The following is an 18,299-nucleotide window of genomic DNA, read 5'->3' on the forward strand; positions in this document are numbered from 1 at the left end:
TTGTGATCGAGATGAATGACTTTTGAATTCTCCTTGAAGCTCAGTTTTGAATTGTATCTCTAAATGCAAAGAAGAGCAAAAATTGTGTGCGATAAATTCATTAGTTTTAGTTTTCTGGATGCAGTTCATTAATTTCTCACTTCTTTTTTTTCTCGCAATTTTTTGTCTCCTATTTTACCGCACGACTATCGAGTTGAAGGAAATTTCTGTTTTCCATCTCTAATATCCTTCTTCCGCATCCCTCGGTCATCTACAAAGGCATTAGGAAAACGAAAGGATCTTGATCTACCGATAAAATCACTGAGCAAACATCCCATTCCTTTTTCTCTCATATGCAAAGAAGTCCTCGCGCGAATAATTGGCCAACAATCAGACTCTATAATTACACGTTTGAGAAGTTGTCGAGGCAATCTTTCACCGTTGACTATCGTAAATCGTAAAAAAATGAGGGGAAAAAATCCATAACGTTTGTGGTAAATTATTGTGGGCAGATTATTTACTTTACAGCCTCGTGATTGAAATTATGTTGCAACACTTCTGTCTGATCGTTCTCGTGCCATCGAACACTGCAATTACCGATCAATCTGATTTTATGGGCCGATGATTAGCGACATTGACAGGCTGGAGGGAAACAACAATTTTAGTCTTTTTTTTGTTCGATTTTTTATTAGAATTACACGATGGAAGTGGGGAAGTGGACCCGCATGTTGACGTCTCGCATTGATTGTTACATCTCACGCTGACCTTTGACCTTTCCCAATAAACCCCGTGAGGAAAAACTGGGGGAGGACGAAGCGAGGACTCATCTCTCTGTTCTCTCGGGGGGTTTTCTAGGCGTGGAGTATCAAGGACGAGTGCTCGTTGCTAGGAATTTTCCTGAGTACAGAGGAAATATCCCTCGATATCTGGCTACAAATTGTAAATGAGAAAGTTGATGGGATTTTTAATTATTATTGTTCTCCACGGAATCATTTTTTATACTGATTTAGCGCGAGTTAAATGAATCCAATTGTTATTAAGCCTACTGCTAGTTTTTTTGGAATTGAAGTGATATTTTTAATTGTGGAATTTGAATTCAGTTTAAATGCATTTCAGAATCTAGGGGAAATATTATTTCGTCCTCTGATCTGGAAAATGTCTGGAAGAATAATTAAAGATTCTCCGAAGAACTAGTGATTCTAAAGCGAAACCGCGGGTGACAGGTGTCGGCGCCGTCATCTGCCCCGCAAGGAACTTTAAACATGGCGGCGTTCCCACCTCGTATTTTTAAACATTTCTTAAAAGTATTTAACCTCTTCAAATCACCCTCATCTCGCTCCATCCGACTTCTAGAGAAGGAACAATTTTTTAAAATCATTTTTCAGATTTTTCCAGGCGCTTTGCGCTGAGCAGTCATAGTCCAAAGTTTTTCGCGCATGTCAGTATTTTTTCCACTCCCGGGGCCATTTAATTCTTCCAATTTAGAATCAACAATTAATTTGAGATATTTTTTCATGACTTCAGTCATCATAAATGAATTCAGAAAATTATAATTACTGAATAATTGACAAAAAATAACTTATTCCGTTAATTTTTAATAAACATCATCTTCTACCACTTCGCCACTGAAATTATATGAACTGATCCGATGTTTGCACGGAGAGAATTTCTTCAGAATAATTCTAGTGCTGTAAAGTTGAAATTTCGAGGGATTTCTGTGAAAATTTCATATAAGAACGAGAAAAATTCACGCGCTGCTCAATAAAATGTCCACTGTCGCCTGGAGTTTTTCCCTGGCCGTCACTTTTTCCCGCGCTAGCACTAGAATTTTTCTAAAGAATTTCTCTCCGCGTATGCTGTGACGTCACCAACTGTTGAGTCTCTCCGCTATTTTCCGGGGCAAAAACTTTACCCCAAGAACTAGGATCTCAACATTTTCGTCATTATTCTATTTATGTCCTCGAGTTTTGATGAATCTGCATCAATGGTAATTCGACACATTGACAAGGTGATGCCAATTGACACTCGGGGAATCATGAAATTCTCGCTGGAATTTCGTCATCCCATTTTTTTCTTCATGCTCTCGTCGACGATTTTCTCTTTTGCCTATTGTTTCTCGGCGTAGGGATGGCGCGCGCGCGTTTGGAGGTGCATTTCCAAAGGTTTTGTACTGGTACAGGGGGAAAACGGGCACCTGGAGGCTTCGGAACGCAGAATGCTACCCCCTGGTTGCATTCGATTTGTGACTGGCCTCTGTCTCGCTCCCCTTCTTCGCTTTTTGTCGGACGAACAATAGAGAACCCAAACCCGGCTCAATCGTCAAATCGTGAACGGTTTTACTCTCATGAGGCTCTTCCATTTTTCGTCTTCCAGAAGAGATTTTTTTGAAATAAAATTTCACATCGTCTAGGTTCTTGAAGAAGAAAATCGAGATGAACATTTTTTAAAAAATATAGTTCTTCATTTCATTGATTTTCTAAAAATATATTTCTTTATTCAATTGAAAAACACTTCGTCTTTTTTTATATCAGGATTTTCACATGAAAAATTTCGATTGAATAGTTGAATTAATTTATGTTAGAAACTCCTGAGGTAAAATGGGTCGTCGAGGGTTTTGTCAAGAGTTTAAACAAGAAGTTTTTTTTCAATTCACAATAATTTAATGTTTTTTTTTGGAAAATTATTTTACTATTTGTCATCCAATGATTGAATTTTGAACGCCAATCTTTACGAAGGAAGAAATCGCTGGAACATACATTGGAGGAGGCCACAAAAAGTCGAGTTTAATTTATACGACCCAACATCGAAAGAAAATGGTCTATCACATTTCCAGACGAAAAAGTGGTTCTACGCATGTCAGTTGATGATTCGTTTCAAAGGCGAAGATTAAAATTCTGTGTGGAGAAGAAAATCTGTTGGAAGTTGGGATATTGCGGGTGGAGAGAAAATATTTTCGGAAAATTTTCACGTGAAATATTGAATTTTTCCTCCATAAATTTGAGGAAATTTGAGAAACGCGAAATGCTGTTCGATCATGTACTGAAATTCGAGGCTAATTTTCGAGTGATTCTCCTCTCTGTCGTCTGCAGTGTGCAGAATTTTAGCTCAAACTCTTTTTTGATCGTTGAAGAAAGTAAATATAATAATAACAATCAGCCCGAATAAATTAAATATTCATGAACCTGAAGGTCATTTATCGGAGGCTCGTCTGTCCAACCAGTTGTCAAAAGAATTCAAGGTAAAAAATGCGATAAACCACATGCAAACTCTAGCAAACAGAAAAAAACCCGGAATACATGTGCAGACATTTTAGTAGATGCATCTCAAAACGAAGTGAATTTTAAATTCATTGAACATGACATTCAATTTAATTTTCATTTGATTCAAAGCCCAGAAGAATAATTCCCTCCATTTTTATAATTTCCGTTTATTTTTAGGTTCGTATGGATTTTTGAAAATTAATTTCATGAGAAAAATTCCCTAATTTCACGAGAAAAATCCATGAGTGAGAGATGCATCTGAAGTCTTGCAATGAATTGAATTTTAATTCAACTTGAAATCAAATCCCTCACGAACTTTCTCATTCATTTAAAATATCCGAAATCGTTTAAATTTAGAAAATTCATCATGACATTCAATTCAATTTCCAATAAATTACCCAATTCAGAGGAATAATTGTCGAAATTTTTTTAATCCCATAATTTGTATTGTTGTCTGAACTCTTGAGAGAAACTACACGAAAATGTCTCATTTTTTAAATTTCAAGCGTAGAATCCTCAAGTGTCAAAAACACGAACAGGTGCTGTGAAAATGACTTCCTGTGCATTTGTACCACTAATTTCTCAGGCATCCCAGGTAAACCGTGGAACTGAAGAGAGGAATATCCCCCCGGAATTTGAAGTTGTATCGGCAGAAGCCCATTACCCCCGAGCACCGACAGAACCACCGTTTCTTCCACAATTTAAATTCTCTCTCCCTCGCACTCTCGCATCTACTGCCCCACCTCTCCTGCTTCCCTATCGAGCGCCCCAACTCGCCGCGAGTGAGAGCCCTGTGTAGCCCCCTAAACCGGGCAGTTTTCCTCGACTCACGCGAGGCGAAAGGTCCGCTCTAACGTTTTAACATGACACATTAATACTCCAACAAGTTATTAGTGAAATAGATTAATAATCAAGTTTATCCTGTGGATATACTCAAGGAAATTTATCCTTCATCCGGAAATTTGAGGAAAATTCAACAGGTAATCTATTTCACTATTTCAATTCCATTTCCCAACAATTAAAATTTAAAATTTTGCGTGAATTTTAATTTTGCGCAATCTACTCATGTTTATCCCACAAAAATAAAAAATGATGAATCGGCATTTTAAATTGGGGAAAGTCTGGCAGAATGGACCACCCCTGATGACTTCTAAAGAATTTTCGTATTTTTCCACCCAATTTTTAAACTTTTAAAGCTTTTAAATATTTTCAAAATGTTTTGTTTAAAAATATTTGATTTTCATTCATGTCTATTCCACAAAAATAAAACACGATGAAATGTCATTTTAAATAGGAGAAAGTGGGGCAGAATGGACCACCCTGCTGACTTCTAAAGAATTTTCGTATTTTTCCATTTAATTTTCAAACTTTGAAAGGAGGTTTTAGGTATTTTAAAAATATTTTGTTTGGAAATGTTTCATTTTGATGGATCTGTACATGGAAAAAGCTGTTTTGCCCCACCTTCCCCTGCCGATCAGCCACCCCCAACTGGAAGAACCCATACGTGATTTTTCATTCAATGAGAAATTCATGACAGATCACCCTTGCCCTCTCATTATTAAAGCTCTCCATTTCGGCGAAATTACGGAGCTTTCGACCCACGTGGTGTTATTGATTTTCCCGTTGGCGTCACACGCGCGTCCACGCCTCGCGCGCACCTCGCGAAGGGGGTTGTTGGATTTTTTATTTTCGCAGAGTCAGTGACTATGTGCTTGATCGAAGAACGAGGGGGGCTGACCCAAAAAATTGCCTCGAGCGAGGGGTGAGGGAACTCACTGTGTGTTTTCGGATCAAGTGATTGTGCAAATTTTTGGGGGGACAATAGGGGCGATCCCTTGATTCGGGGATGTAGCCATGCTGCGAGTTCCGTTACCCCTTAAAGAGGGTAGGATGATTGAGTAGGGGAGTGGGGGTGAGGGACACTTGCAAATTTTCAAGAATGTCTGGAATGTTTTTCATTATTTTTTCGGGAGATGATTGATTTTTATCGAGAATTTAGTGATTTTCTAACGTAGAAATCGTACGAGTCGTTTTCAGTTTTGATTTATTTCGTTTTATTTGACTTTTTGACGTAAATTTCAAATTTAATGCATTTCTGATTTTTTTTAATTTAAAAAAAATCGAAAGTGTTTACTCTACTTCACTCTCCACTGGAGTTTGAGAATATTCGAGTACTTTGAGTACTTCTTGGTGAAATCCTTGTTGAAATCCTATTTGTTGTTAAATACTTCCGTAAATTCTGCGATGTTTTAATTATTCACTTTGAAGGTCTAAATGTGATTTTCCATTGTGAACAATTAGGAAACCCTGAAAACCATCGTAATTCTTGGAAATTTCCCTTTTTTTTAAAAATAGATAATTAATAAACAAACAATTTTTTACCCTCACAATTATTTTCTCGTGACCCTAAAAAACAAAATTTCACTAGAAATCGATTTTAAAAAATTCTATTTTTAATTTACGAAACGGAATTGAAAAAATACATCCTTGTGCAAAATATAATTGAAAAGACTTGAAACTGTGAAATGTACACTTGTGTTTTCCAACAATGATGAAAAGTCCCGCGTTAATTCACAATATTGTACGCAAATCTTTATTCCGTTATGAAATCGTTCCATTAGGTTATCACTACTCCATTAGAAAACATTTAAAAAATCTAACAAATGGTAAATGCTTGTTGCACGAATAAATTACAAACAATCAATTCTTCGCGCTAATAACCATTTTTTGGAAGCCGCATCAGAGTTTCACTAGAGATCACTTTCTCGTCAAAAAACAACATTTCTGAATGTTCAAATAATTTCTATTTTTCATTTAGAAGGGAATTTTAATTCCAATTCGTTCATTTCAGACGGAATAGACCTTTTCGTTCTGGAAATCTAGGGGAAATATTTATTCCGTTCATCGAACTGAAAAATTTCCAGAGAAATAATAAAAAAATCTGATAAATACCGACATTTAAAATATACATTTGAGCCCTGAAAAATGATGATTTATACGTAAATTCTCAGAATGAAAAGGTCTATAAACAAAAAAAAGTATCAATCACCTCTCTCACTCAGACATGAAAAAAATCATAAACAAAATAGAGCCTAATTTTTTTTCTGCAAAACACAATTCTTGTGACTTGAACCTGTAAAAGGCATGCTTCCATATTTTCAAAAATAATAAAAAGTCACGTGTTTACCCGCGACGTACACAAACCACATGTCATTTCATTGATGAAACGGAATATGTTGACATAAATGAAGGCGCATTGGCGTTATTCAATGTAAAGCATTCGATTTTCCTGCTCGACGTGAAAAAAGGGGAGGAATTGAAGGCATTGGACTGCGGTTGTGGGTCGATAAGGGATGACGCAGGAGCCCCTCAACCTCCCTGAACACCAGTCCCTCCCGATTTCGCCGGCTTAATGACTCCGAGTTCTCCAAATCCGGAAACAAAAATTTACAGCGAAAATTTCTGAGGCTTGACAATGACAGCTGGCGGCCACCCCCTCGGGGTTTTTCACCTCGGTCGAGGGTGAAACCATACTTCCTCCTCGCTGGAGTCGAATTTCGATGGCTCGAACACCCGGGGGATTTGAATTTTAATCCCATAACAATGACGGAAATGCGGGAATCGTGCAGCGAGAATTATGCAAGTGCGAGGTACTTCGTCTCCCTGAAGCCTCATGACCCCTGATAATACCCGGGGTATCGGTTTTGCTTGCAATGTCTACAACAATTTGACCCGCTAGATGGGGGGGGGGGATAGTTTTTCTGGGTATGAATAAACTGGGTAGATAAATAGTCTCGTCTGATTGCGAGGGAACAATTCATTTTTACAAAGTAGTTTGTAACGCTTGAATAAATTCAGTAGCGAAGTGGTAAAGCGGTTTAAGTCAATTTTGACTGTTCGCCAGTTTTCAATTAATATCTTGGAATTTAAGAGAGATAGGAAAATTTTTGTTATAACCTTTTTTGTAGAGCCGATTGAAGCCTACAACAAATGTAATTACGAAAATTTCGCTATCTCCCTTAGATTCGGAAATATTCCTCAAAAACTCAACTGGAAGATAAGTCGACTTGAACCGTTTTACCACTTCGCTACTGAATTTAAATGGAGAAATAAGTTTATGTAAGTTCTCAGAACATTTGAGATAATTTTGATTTGAAATTGGATTGGTTAGCAATCATTCAATTATTTAGCAATTTTTCAATGATTTTTCGGATCTTCCCCAGACTGGAATTACATTTTTTTTCTAATTTTCGCATGTTTCCTAATTGTTTAAAACGAAGAATCAAATTAAGGCTTTTGAAGGTTAAATATTAAAATCATTGTAACATTTTTTGTACGCTAGGGCAACCGTTTTCAACGTAATAATTACTGAATAATAAAATGCAAATCATTAATTATTAAAAAAAGCTGTTCAATTTTATGAATATATTATTTTTCCTCTTCTATTGCTGAAAATGCAAACTAAACATTTTTTCAATCACCGCATTTTTCTTCTACAGCAAAAGCGCCAGACTGAAAATGAATATTGGAAATGAGATATTGGAAATTCATAGTTCTGCTCTTTCTTCATTTCCCGGGACTCGATATTGCATCCGGGATTCAACTAGAATAAAACGAAAAAAAACGAACAACAACTTGATGAAGGGAAATGCTACTTGTTCACATTCTTTTGCTACACAATTACAACATTCCGAAATGTTCATTCATTATCCGCTCCAAGTTTTTCCCCTGAGTTTTTTGCCCAGTTTCGTAAGATGAACCGTGAGATTTCTATCGAGTTGAGTCTAAACTTTGTGTTCTTCGTTTTTCGTCGAGAGTTAAAAAAGGTGGAGATAAATAGTGGAGAGTTGAATCGGCACGAATGAAATCGTGATTCGTTCCGGGAGATGGGGAAGAGAGGGCTGAGGGCTGAGGGTGTTCACAGGAAAACTCGGAGTCGAGATGACGGTGGGCGTTAGAGAAGAAAAATAAATTAACTTCATTTCCTGATGCAGTGAAAAAAATCTTTCCAACTGCATTCTATACGAAAAAAAAAATTCTTTTATTTTTGTGTGAAACACATTTTTGTTTAACTGAAATTTCGAGGAATTCGACAGTGAAAATTCAAAACGGGAAAAAATTATGTGACAAAACGTAAAAGCGACGCAAAACATTTTTTTCCGTACACTTTTTGGAAGTTTTTATCGAATTTCATTACCACTGACATTTCAACGAATTTCGTCATTGAAAATTCAGAATTTCGTGGAAAAATCAAAGAGAATTATAAATTTCAGTTCCGTTTTTCCCTGAAAATTAATGCTATTTAGGAGAAATAATCAGGAAATTTCAGATTTCACTAGAAATTCAATGTAATTTGGCACTGAATATTCATATTAGATTGAAAATTCAAATAAATTAAGGTATTCTCGCTTTGGGCTGTTTAAAATTCTGGAATTTTACTGAATTTTCAAAGAAACCTGAAATTTGATATTTTTTTCCCTTAAATGGCATTCAGTGTCGCTCTCCTAAAAAATTAGTAGTCAACTGTCGATGAAATTTCTTACCTCTCCAAAAAGCCCACCTTCCCGGATTAATTCCCATTGCTTGGAGAAATCTGAAATTTAATCATTTTCCCCCAAAATTGAATTAGATGTCAGTTGACCATGAAATTTAATTTTCTTCTTCAATAGTGTACCAAATGCATTCTAACGTTGTAATTCCTCTTTGGAATTTTCGAAGGCACCATGTCAAAGAACGGAAGCATAAAGGAAGGAGAAAAGGGCCCGTATGACCCGGTGGCAACTAGTGAAAATGCTGATGGGGGCGGTGAAATCAAACTGGAGGCGAAAATGTCACTGATGAATGGTGTTACAGTGATTGTCGGGTCAATTATTGGCTCTGGTATCTTTGTCAGTCCCACTGGGGTCCTTATGCACACTGGCAGTGTCAATGTGGCACTCATGGTCTGGACAGCATCGGGAATTTTCTCTATGGTAAATCAATGAATGAGATAATTCGACAATTTTTTTGTTCTTCATTTCGTTAGAAATTTCCTTCGACATTTTAAAAAATGAATGACGTAAAAATGAATCATTTTATTTTACTCCCCTTTCCCCATTTAGATAAATGTGAAATTTTTTTCTACTGACTAATTTAGGAAGGAAATACCGCGAGAATTTTTTTCCTCGAATGTTTGTGAGCTACAAACATTTACACCTAGACATCTACAACATTTTCACCTGGAATAACTCGTTATCGAGATAACTTTCAACTCCCCGAACTGATAAATTTAAATAGTCGTCTAGATATTCAATTATCTCTGTAATGGTTGATTTGAGGAGAAAAGTCAATAGACTTTTCTGTCGAGAACGTTCTGAACTCCGAAAGACTTCTCATAAAACTGTCAGACTCGAAGTCTTGGTTTTCCCCTGAATTTAAAAATATCACAAGCCATTTTCAGATGACATTTCCGATCTAAAAAAATTGATTTCGAAATTCTCTTCTAGAATAACTCGTTATCAAAATTATTGTCATTTATAAACTCAACATACTTGAAAATCGTTGAAAGAAGCTTCTGAATTATTCATTTAATCATTAGGTTCTTAAAAATTTCATTTTTACTTCGGTTTATAAAATATAATCCCATAAAACCCCTGTCCTCTCATCTCAATTCTCCCAATTTTAGGTGGGCGCCTACTGTTACGCCGAACTCGGCTGCATGATAAAAAAATCAGGGGCCGATTATGCCTACATAATGGAGACCTTCGGTCCCTTCGCAGCATTCATAAGACTCTGGGTGGAATGCATGATAGTGAGGCCCTGCAGTCAAGCGATAGTGGCCCTGACGTTCAGTATCTACGTCCTGAAGCCATTCTTCCCGGACTGCACCCCCCCGGACGACGCAGCGCGGCTGCTCGCCGTCGTCTGCATATGTACGTTAACCATGTTCATCCATTTACAGAATAGTATATTTCAGCACATGTGGGGCAATATCGTCTTTAACGTGTGTGGGGTTTACAGCATGAGCCGGAGGCGAGTGATGTAACCACACACGTTAAGGACGAAATTTCCCAACAAGTATTGAACAAAATTTTATGTCACGAAGCCTGAAACCAGCTGAATTAGACACGAGACGCGAAGCGTCGAGTGTGTAATCCAGCCGGTTTCAGGCATGAGTGGCATAAAATTCATTTCATCACTTGTGCGTAAAGTGAAATTTTCCGCACGCTTCGCGCAAAGTTCCACTTTCTACACATTGTGATGAAAAATAGGGTTCGACATTCGTGGGAAAAGTGTTCTTTGACCCTTGGGAGGGTAACACCCGCCTTCGGCAAACGGTACACACCTCCCGCGGGTCAAAATATGCTGTTGCTTATTTCTTCTTTTCTGCACTCTCAATCACCTTCATGTACGATCGTCTCCTTCTTTCTCGAGTCTGTGGACGTGTCATACTATCCTTTATATCTCTTTTTGTTATTCATTATTTCATTATTATCATAAAAAAAAATACATCTCTTATATTTTTTATATTTTATTTAAAATATAAAAAAATAGCTCACCAGTCGATTTAATACCGATTCTGATTTTTATATTTTTTAATATTTTAGATACATCTCTTTTATATCTCTTTATTATTTATTGTCCTCAAAATTCTTTTGATAATGTCATTCATTATTAAATGATCAGCCCATACTTTACAGAACTAGTGTTATGCATGCGTGCGCAAAATTTCAGTTTGCGCACAAGTGAAACATACAATTTTAATTGGCATTCAGAAGCTTCATTTTTCACGGAGAAACATGACACCCTTAGCGCCCCATAACGCCGCACACGCGTCTACATTCGGTGCATATTAACTGTTCCATTTCTGACTGAACATAATCAACTTGGATTTGTGGATTAAAATTCCCATAAAAAATTAAGAAGATAACTCTCCATTCCATCAGTTGAGAAAAAATTGACAGTTTTCTAAGCGCTCGAAAGTTTGTTTAAACATTCTCAATACCTAGAGCGTCGTCCCGCAGAGTAGGAAATAACCCGAGAAAATGAGGCAAACAACAAATAACGGAGAAATAATGAAACAACGAGGAATGCATGATGCAATATCTCTCAGGAATTTCATAAGACTTTGGCGTATTGTCTTCAACCACTCGTCCTTTCATGCCAAAACAACGGAATTAGATTACGATGACAGATGATTGGAGAATAAAGTCAACTCCCCCGGGAGATCTTGATTCGTTCAATTAAATTCGATGAAAAAATTGATGCCTTCGGCTTGAACATGAGAAATGCATCAACTTCTTGGGATAGTTTCTTCAGTTATTTATAACTGCTGGACTTACGGACAATTAAAAAATATCTCGGCAATAAATCAATTAACAATTGTTTAATTGTTAAGATGTGATGCAGCGCGCATAAGAATTCTCTTGTGGGTCTGTGAGAATTCTATTTTTTTCCGTTCTTTTTTTTAGAGGATTATGCAACTTTATTGTGTAGTTTTGTTGAGAAATATTTGATGAAAGAAAGTCAATATATTTTTACTTTGATATAGATATTATAATTATGAATTATAGATGATACATTATAAATTAGAATTTCATTTTTTAATGACGCGTGACATTTTCTTGAGAGATATTTGATAAAAGAAAGTTAATGATTTTTATTTTCTACAGAAATTCTTGGGTGCAAAATGTTCCGTTTTTTTCCACTATAGTTTTATTTCTCTCTCATAATACAATTCAAGAACGAAAACTTGAAAAATTCATGTCCCAGAATTCTCAGTTCCAACACAATTTCAATAGAATTTTTTATTGAAAGCGCTTGGTTTTTCCATTAATTCTTTTCTCATGTGTGAAAAAAAATGCTGTAAAAATTCATAAAAATTCTTTTCTTCCAGGTACACTGGCCTTCGTCAATTGCTGGGACGTCAAGTGGGCCACAAGAGTCCAGGATGTCTTCACATACGCCAAATTATTAGCCCTATTTGTCATAATCGCTGCCGGTGGATATCAGTTGTGCAGAGGTAATTCAAACCTCGGAATACAAGAATACCTTGAACTTACGATGGCCAGGGCTTCGGCACATGGCACCCCAGTGGCCTTCGGGCCAATATTTCTTCAAGGTCTCGTGTCTTTGACCCAATCTCAAAGCTAATATTCCGCTTCTCCCGTTGGATGAGAATAGAAATGTCTTGTTTCGCCCACACACTCACCGTGAAATCATAGAATAAAAGTCACTTGTCTGACGTGTTTAATTCCTTTTCAGGTCTCGTGTCCTGTTACCGGACGCGACAATTTGGCCAATCAAAAACTACGTTTTAATGCGTCGCCCGTATAAAATAGAGAACAATCTCTGAATTGAATCTATTTAAGGGGATTTATTTCCTCTTTTTTGTTGTATGTGGGAACAATTCAGCTTTCTAGTTTAATAAGCGATGGTTTCATTCATTATTTATTGAGACTGATTGATGGGGTTCAATATGCGCCGAATTCGTCTGTTTCTATTGAGGAGTCTATAAGCTTTTTATCGTCGTAAAATGCTGACGTTATAAGTAAATATTATTCGCGTTTTGTATTTTTATTAACCTTCAGATGAGCCCCATAAAACTCCCAGAAAACTCTGTTGAAACTTCATAAAAAAATTACTGAAATTCTCTTGAAATTCTTGAAGAACAAATTTTCAGTTTTATTTTTCATCATAATCTGATGAAAGAAAAGGGGAAATCAATGCTCAACTTGGATAAAAAGAGGTCAAGTGACCAACATTATTCCATTTAAATGCCTCAGGGGTATTATGCCTCATTCAACAATTGTTGATAATTGTTTTAAATTTTGTCCAGGACACGTTGAACATTTTACGTTTGAGGGTACCAATGCCGAGGTGACATCCATCGCCCTGAGCTTCTACTCGGGCCTCTTCGCCTACAACGGCTGGAATTACCTCAATTTTATCATTGAAGAGCTCAAGGATCCCGTCAGGTAATGAGAATGTCAATCCATGAATTACGATATACACCACAAATGTACAAAAAACATCAAGGAAACGTTTTTTCAGAAATTTGCCAAAGGCCATTGCCATATCCTGCACCCTCGTAACTATTGTTTACGTTCTGACTAATGTCGCATTTTACACGACTTTGAGCATTAAAGACGTGTTATCAAGTGAAGCTGTTGCTGTTGTGAGTATTTATAGCCTATTAGATAAATCACTCGATGAATAAATTGTTATGAAACATGGGAGGGCCGACTGGGGGACTTTTTAGATTTCTTCAACGGGGAAATAACGAGTCAATCATTTTTATTTTCATTTTTATTTTTATTCAGACGTTCGCAAATCGCCTCTTTGGCTTCATGGCCTGGACAATTCCCGTGTTCGTGGCTCTGTCGACGTTCGGGGCTGTCAATGGAATTCTACTGACTTCATCTAGGCTTTTTTATGCGGGGGCTTGCGAGGGTCAGATGCCTGAAATACTCACCATGATACAGGTGTCCAGACTGACTCCAGCACCTGCTGTTCTCTGCATGGTAATTATTTTATTCAGTTCTTGAGATCGTGAGTTTGAATGTGAGGACTTGCGGACACTGAGGATAATCCTCGAAATTTTTTTGGTGGATGAATTCTTATGGAATAATCCTCGTATAGAATAATATATCTTCCATTAAAAATTCCTAGAATATTATGGGAATTTTTTTGAGAGAAATTCAAATTTCCAACTGAAATATAATAATAAATAAAATAAAATAATGAAATGAATGAATAAATTAAGTGAATGACAATGCCACTGAAATTTCAGGGCATCTTGTAATTAAACGTTAACATTTTCACGAGAAAATTTCAATTTTCTTCAAATTAAATCCCAATGTCGATTAATTAAAAATTCGACGCAATTTGTTACTGAATATTCATATTTCGATTGGAATATAAAATAAGTTGAGAAATCTGGAATTTCATAAATTTGAAATTCCATTAAAATTTCACCGCAATTTTATCATTTAAAATTCACAATTTTAATGTGAAAATCAGTGGAAAGTGGAATGGAATGGAATTCTAGCTCAATTACTTAATAAAAATCAGGGAAATGCAGTGTTATTCTTGTCCTCTTGTTCGAAAATCTGGAATTCCACCGAAATTTCCCCTCAATTCCATAATTTATCTCTCCTTAAATCGAATTTAACATCGTCCTCCCGAAAACCACAACAAAAATGTTCACGAAATATCAATTTTGTTTTCCAAGACTGCATAGAAATCCTTCATAGGCATGTAAAATTCATTCTCAGATATATGGACATGTTTTTCTCTCACGAAATGTCTCATTTGGGCGATAAATGCGTAATTATATTCAATCATCTCAATGTTTCATTAATTAACTCCCCTATTAATTTGATTGCAGGCGCTGCTGTCGATGCTCTACCTGACCTCCTCCGACATAAACGCCCTCATAAATTACGTGGGTTTCGCTACCTGGGTGAGTTTGAGGCGTGTCTAGCTCAAATTACTGGCCGGAAAAAGTTTATGATTGAGCAAATTGTCGGTGTAATTTCATAATTCGCACCGACACTATTTTTTCCCGATGGACGACCTCGTCCTTACCTTTTCCACTTGTTACTCTTGCAGTTGAGCATAGGCGTGTCTGTGCTGTGTGTACCGTGGCTGAGATGGGCACAGCCAAATCTACCCCGACCAATCAAGGTCAATCTCGCATTCCCGATATTCTATATCCTTGCGACACTTTTTGTTACACTTGTGCCGATGTACGCGAGTCCTGTGGAAACTGGATACGGCTGTCTCATGATATTCTCAGCTGTCCCAGTTTACTTTGCGTTCATTGCGTGGAAGAACAAGCCGAAATTCTTCGTAAAGGGTGTCGGTAAGATCTCAGACTTGTTTAAATATTTTTCGGTGATTCCTGTGTTTTTTTTTAAGTTGAGGAATGATTCATTCCTTCTCCATTCTTCATTCAGTTGGGAGGAGTGAGATGAATTTGTTTCTTTTTAATTTTATAATTTTTGAGTTTCATCGAATTTTGGTATTTCAACAGGCGCTGTGACTCAAATTATCCAGAAGACAATGGTTGTCGTTGGACCAAAGACTAAGGTTTACAGATTAAAAAATACACTATTTACCTGTACTGTTAGAAAATGGCTTGAAATTTGAAGTAAACATTTTAAAGGGCTTGTGAATCCGCTAGAAAATTCTAGTGGATTTCTATTGACTTCTATTAGTTTCAGACCGATTCTGGGGACAATAATAGATAAGAAATGTTTGAGAAATGTTCTTTTAATAGAAATGTTCAGTGGAGAATATTCTATTGCAAAAATCAATTGAATCTAATTTTTCTTGACAGCCCATTCCATTCAGATATTCTTTATAGAAATTCCTCGGCTCAAATTTTCTATTTTTCTATTCGATTTGTTAAATGAAAAGAGAAGAAAAATGAAAATTCAATTTGTTAAATGAAAAGAGAAGAAAAATTCAAATAGAGATATAACTTGAATTTCAAAAAATTTCCAACAGTGTATTCATCAATCACGCATGCTTATGGATTATTGTATTGATTTAACCCGCGCTAATTAGTAAAAAAATTGATTCAGCGGAGGCCAAGTACAATTAAAAACCGCACTAACTTTCTAATGAAAAGTTGACGATTTGATACCACAAAAAGTCCGTTTCAACTTTGTTTTTTGCATGATATCATACACTGCATTCACAGCACACTAACACACTCCCCTCACTGAGCGCACTTTGAAGTTTATCGATTGATCAACAGTAAATTTGAACGGGCTCAGTACTAATGGGGACAACTAGTGACGCGGAATTTTTCGTTTGTTCCAGTAATGACCACGAGGTTTTTGCAAAAGCTCATGGTAGTCGTCGGTAAGGCGAAACCCGCTCAGGTGTAAACGGCCTAAGGAAAAACAAAAACAAAAAGAAACAAAAGAACATATTGCAACTGATTACCGGACCTATTGGCGGACGGCGGTTATTGATGCAGTGACTCCGAGAGCTGTGAAATGAACTATATTTTTTTATTTATTACCAAGAAATATAGAGAACTAAAATCATGGCCGTCCGACAACAAGAGGCAGCCAGTTATTGGAGGAGGACGCGCCAGTCTCATTATCGTCATTATTTAATTCAATTATTGGGACATTTTATTAGGGAAACAATGGGTCTACGCACACTTGATCATTCCACCGCCGTCCACGATGAAATAATATTCAACGAGGAGTTACAAAATTGTAAACGCAACTGCCAGAAATATCAAGAGTCATTTTCTCATTATTTAGTCTCATTAATTTTCCACTTAAGGCATTTTAGTAATTTTAGAATGAAAATGGACAGACATCACGACATATCCGTAGTTATAATTGTGAAATTTTCCAATTGGGGATTTGCAGGACATTTTCGCATTCTCGTGGCTTTAAAACGTGGAGTTACCGTGGATTTACTGCAATTACGGAGTTGAGAATATTGGATAATGTGTTTGGAAGAAAATTAATTGAGAGGGACATTGAGGTCAATTTAGGGGGGAAATGGTGAAATTGAAGATTTCAATGAAAATTCAAGCGAATTCCATTTTTGGAGTAATTTTCCAAACTCTATTCATTATTGTGGGATAATGGAACTAAAATTTACAGTTTTCATCGGTTTTCTCATCAAATTGTGAATTTTTAATGATGAAATTCTTTGAAATTTCAGCCAAAAATTTTTGACAGTGACATTTTGATAAACTGAAATACTATTTCACTATGAAAAATCGACGTTTACTTGCAATTTTCCGATTTCTATCAATTTTCACGAAATGATTGAACTAAAAAATTCCCAGCATAAAGATGAAAATATTTTTGTTTTCCAAAAATTTTGATTCACTGATATTTCGATGAAATGAGATACTTTTTACTGAAAAGTATGCTTTATTGTACTGCAAAGAGTCCAGACACAAATCCATTCATAAATTTACTCGTGAGTTGTGAATATTAAAAAAAATATATTCTCTCCGTTTTTTTCAAACGCATAAATTCCTGCAAAACCCCAACCATCCCTTAGAGTTTATACAGGGTATTCTTTCGAGTGAACCGACCATTTCAATAATTTTCTAAGGATTTCTTAACTACTCGATTAATTTAAAACGTATAAATCACTCATTAAACGCATTAGCGCACTCTACGTGACAATAAAGCATCGACTGACTAAATTCGAAAGTTCGTTTCTAGAAGAGAATAATCTAACGATTCGCACTTAGACATCAGCAGGCATTTTTGTATGTTAATTTTTGTATTACGTTCGCAAATTAGTTCATACGAGTGTACTTGAGCCGACCAAGTGATGGAGCGTGCTAGAATCTTGCATTTATACATTTTTGCTTGTAATTATTTGAACAGAAGCTGCACGTGGCGTTTGGTAGCTTAGGATCTGAACGCAGGAAATTAAACGTTGATGTTTAACCAGAATAACGAACAGATTATTGAACGTTTACTATTTAAGAGCAATGAAGAATTAAAAAAAAAAAAAGAAACTATACTGTGACAATATAACTATTATACATGTTTAAAAATTCATGTAAATACGCGATGATGAGTAATAATCACTACCTCATTGTCCGAGCTGCCTTTCGGTCGTTGAAACGAGGAAAAAAAATCGAAGGCCGGTGAATTTCATTGAAATGACTTCTCGGAAATACGGGGAGAGCGCATAAATGCCTTCGTTGCGGTGGGAAATTTAATGTTAATGACTAAAACCTGTGTTATTGATGTTGAAGAACATTGACTGGAGTCTTCCCGTTCAGAAATGTTGAAGAAATATCACAACGATCGATTGATGTGGGCCATGAAAATTCAACTCCGTAATTACCTGAACTTGAGATCATTGTTGAAATTACATCAATATTATATTTATGAAATAAATCAATTTTTCCTCTGATGTTGTTCTCATTTTTTTTTGCAGCAGAAAAACGAGGAATTCTCAGACTAATTGAATCATCAATTGTGGCATGAATGTTCAGAACTGAAGTACGCGAAATTTTTAATGGCAAAATTGCTTGACATTTCAGTGGATGTGTTATTTAATAAAAACTTCCACTAA

The 18,299-nt window shown here is 36.2% G+C and overlaps 1 protein-coding gene across 3 annotated transcripts; it reads left to right on the forward strand.

Annotated features, from left to right (window-relative positions):
• The first annotated feature begins 4,075 nt into the window (after positions 1-4,075).
• LOC107043869 (large neutral amino acids transporter small subunit 1) lies at positions 4,076-18,137 on the forward strand. Of its 3 annotated transcripts, XM_015265541.1 has the most exons (11): positions 4,076-4,219; positions 8,958-9,211; positions 9,904-10,150; positions 12,115-12,240; positions 13,057-13,195; positions 13,272-13,395; positions 13,541-13,741; positions 14,608-14,682; positions 14,832-15,084; positions 15,256-15,311; positions 16,050-18,137. In XM_015265541.1, the coding sequence occupies exons 2-11, from the start codon at positions 8,963-8,965 to the stop codon at positions 16,050-16,052; spliced, it is 1,473 nt and encodes a 490-aa protein (XP_015121027.1). In that variant the 5' UTR covers positions 4,076-4,219; positions 8,958-8,962; the 3' UTR covers positions 16,053-18,137. The 3 variants fall into 3 exon arrangements, with proteins under 3 accessions (XP_015121027.1, XP_015121025.1, XP_015121026.1); XM_015265539.1 differs by lacking the exon at positions 15,256-15,311; XM_015265540.1 differs by lacking the exons at positions 4,076-4,219; positions 15,256-15,311 and adding an exon at positions 4,921-5,001.
• Positions 18,138-18,299: the final 162 nt, after the last annotated feature.

Source organism: Diachasma alloeum, unplaced genomic scaffold, assembly GCF_001412515.2.
Source record: "Diachasma alloeum isolate Michigan unplaced genomic scaffold, Dall2.0 Dall_scaffold_00648, whole genome shotgun sequence".
Lineage (NCBI taxonomy): Eukaryota > Metazoa > Arthropoda > Insecta > Hymenoptera > Braconidae > Diachasma > Diachasma alloeum.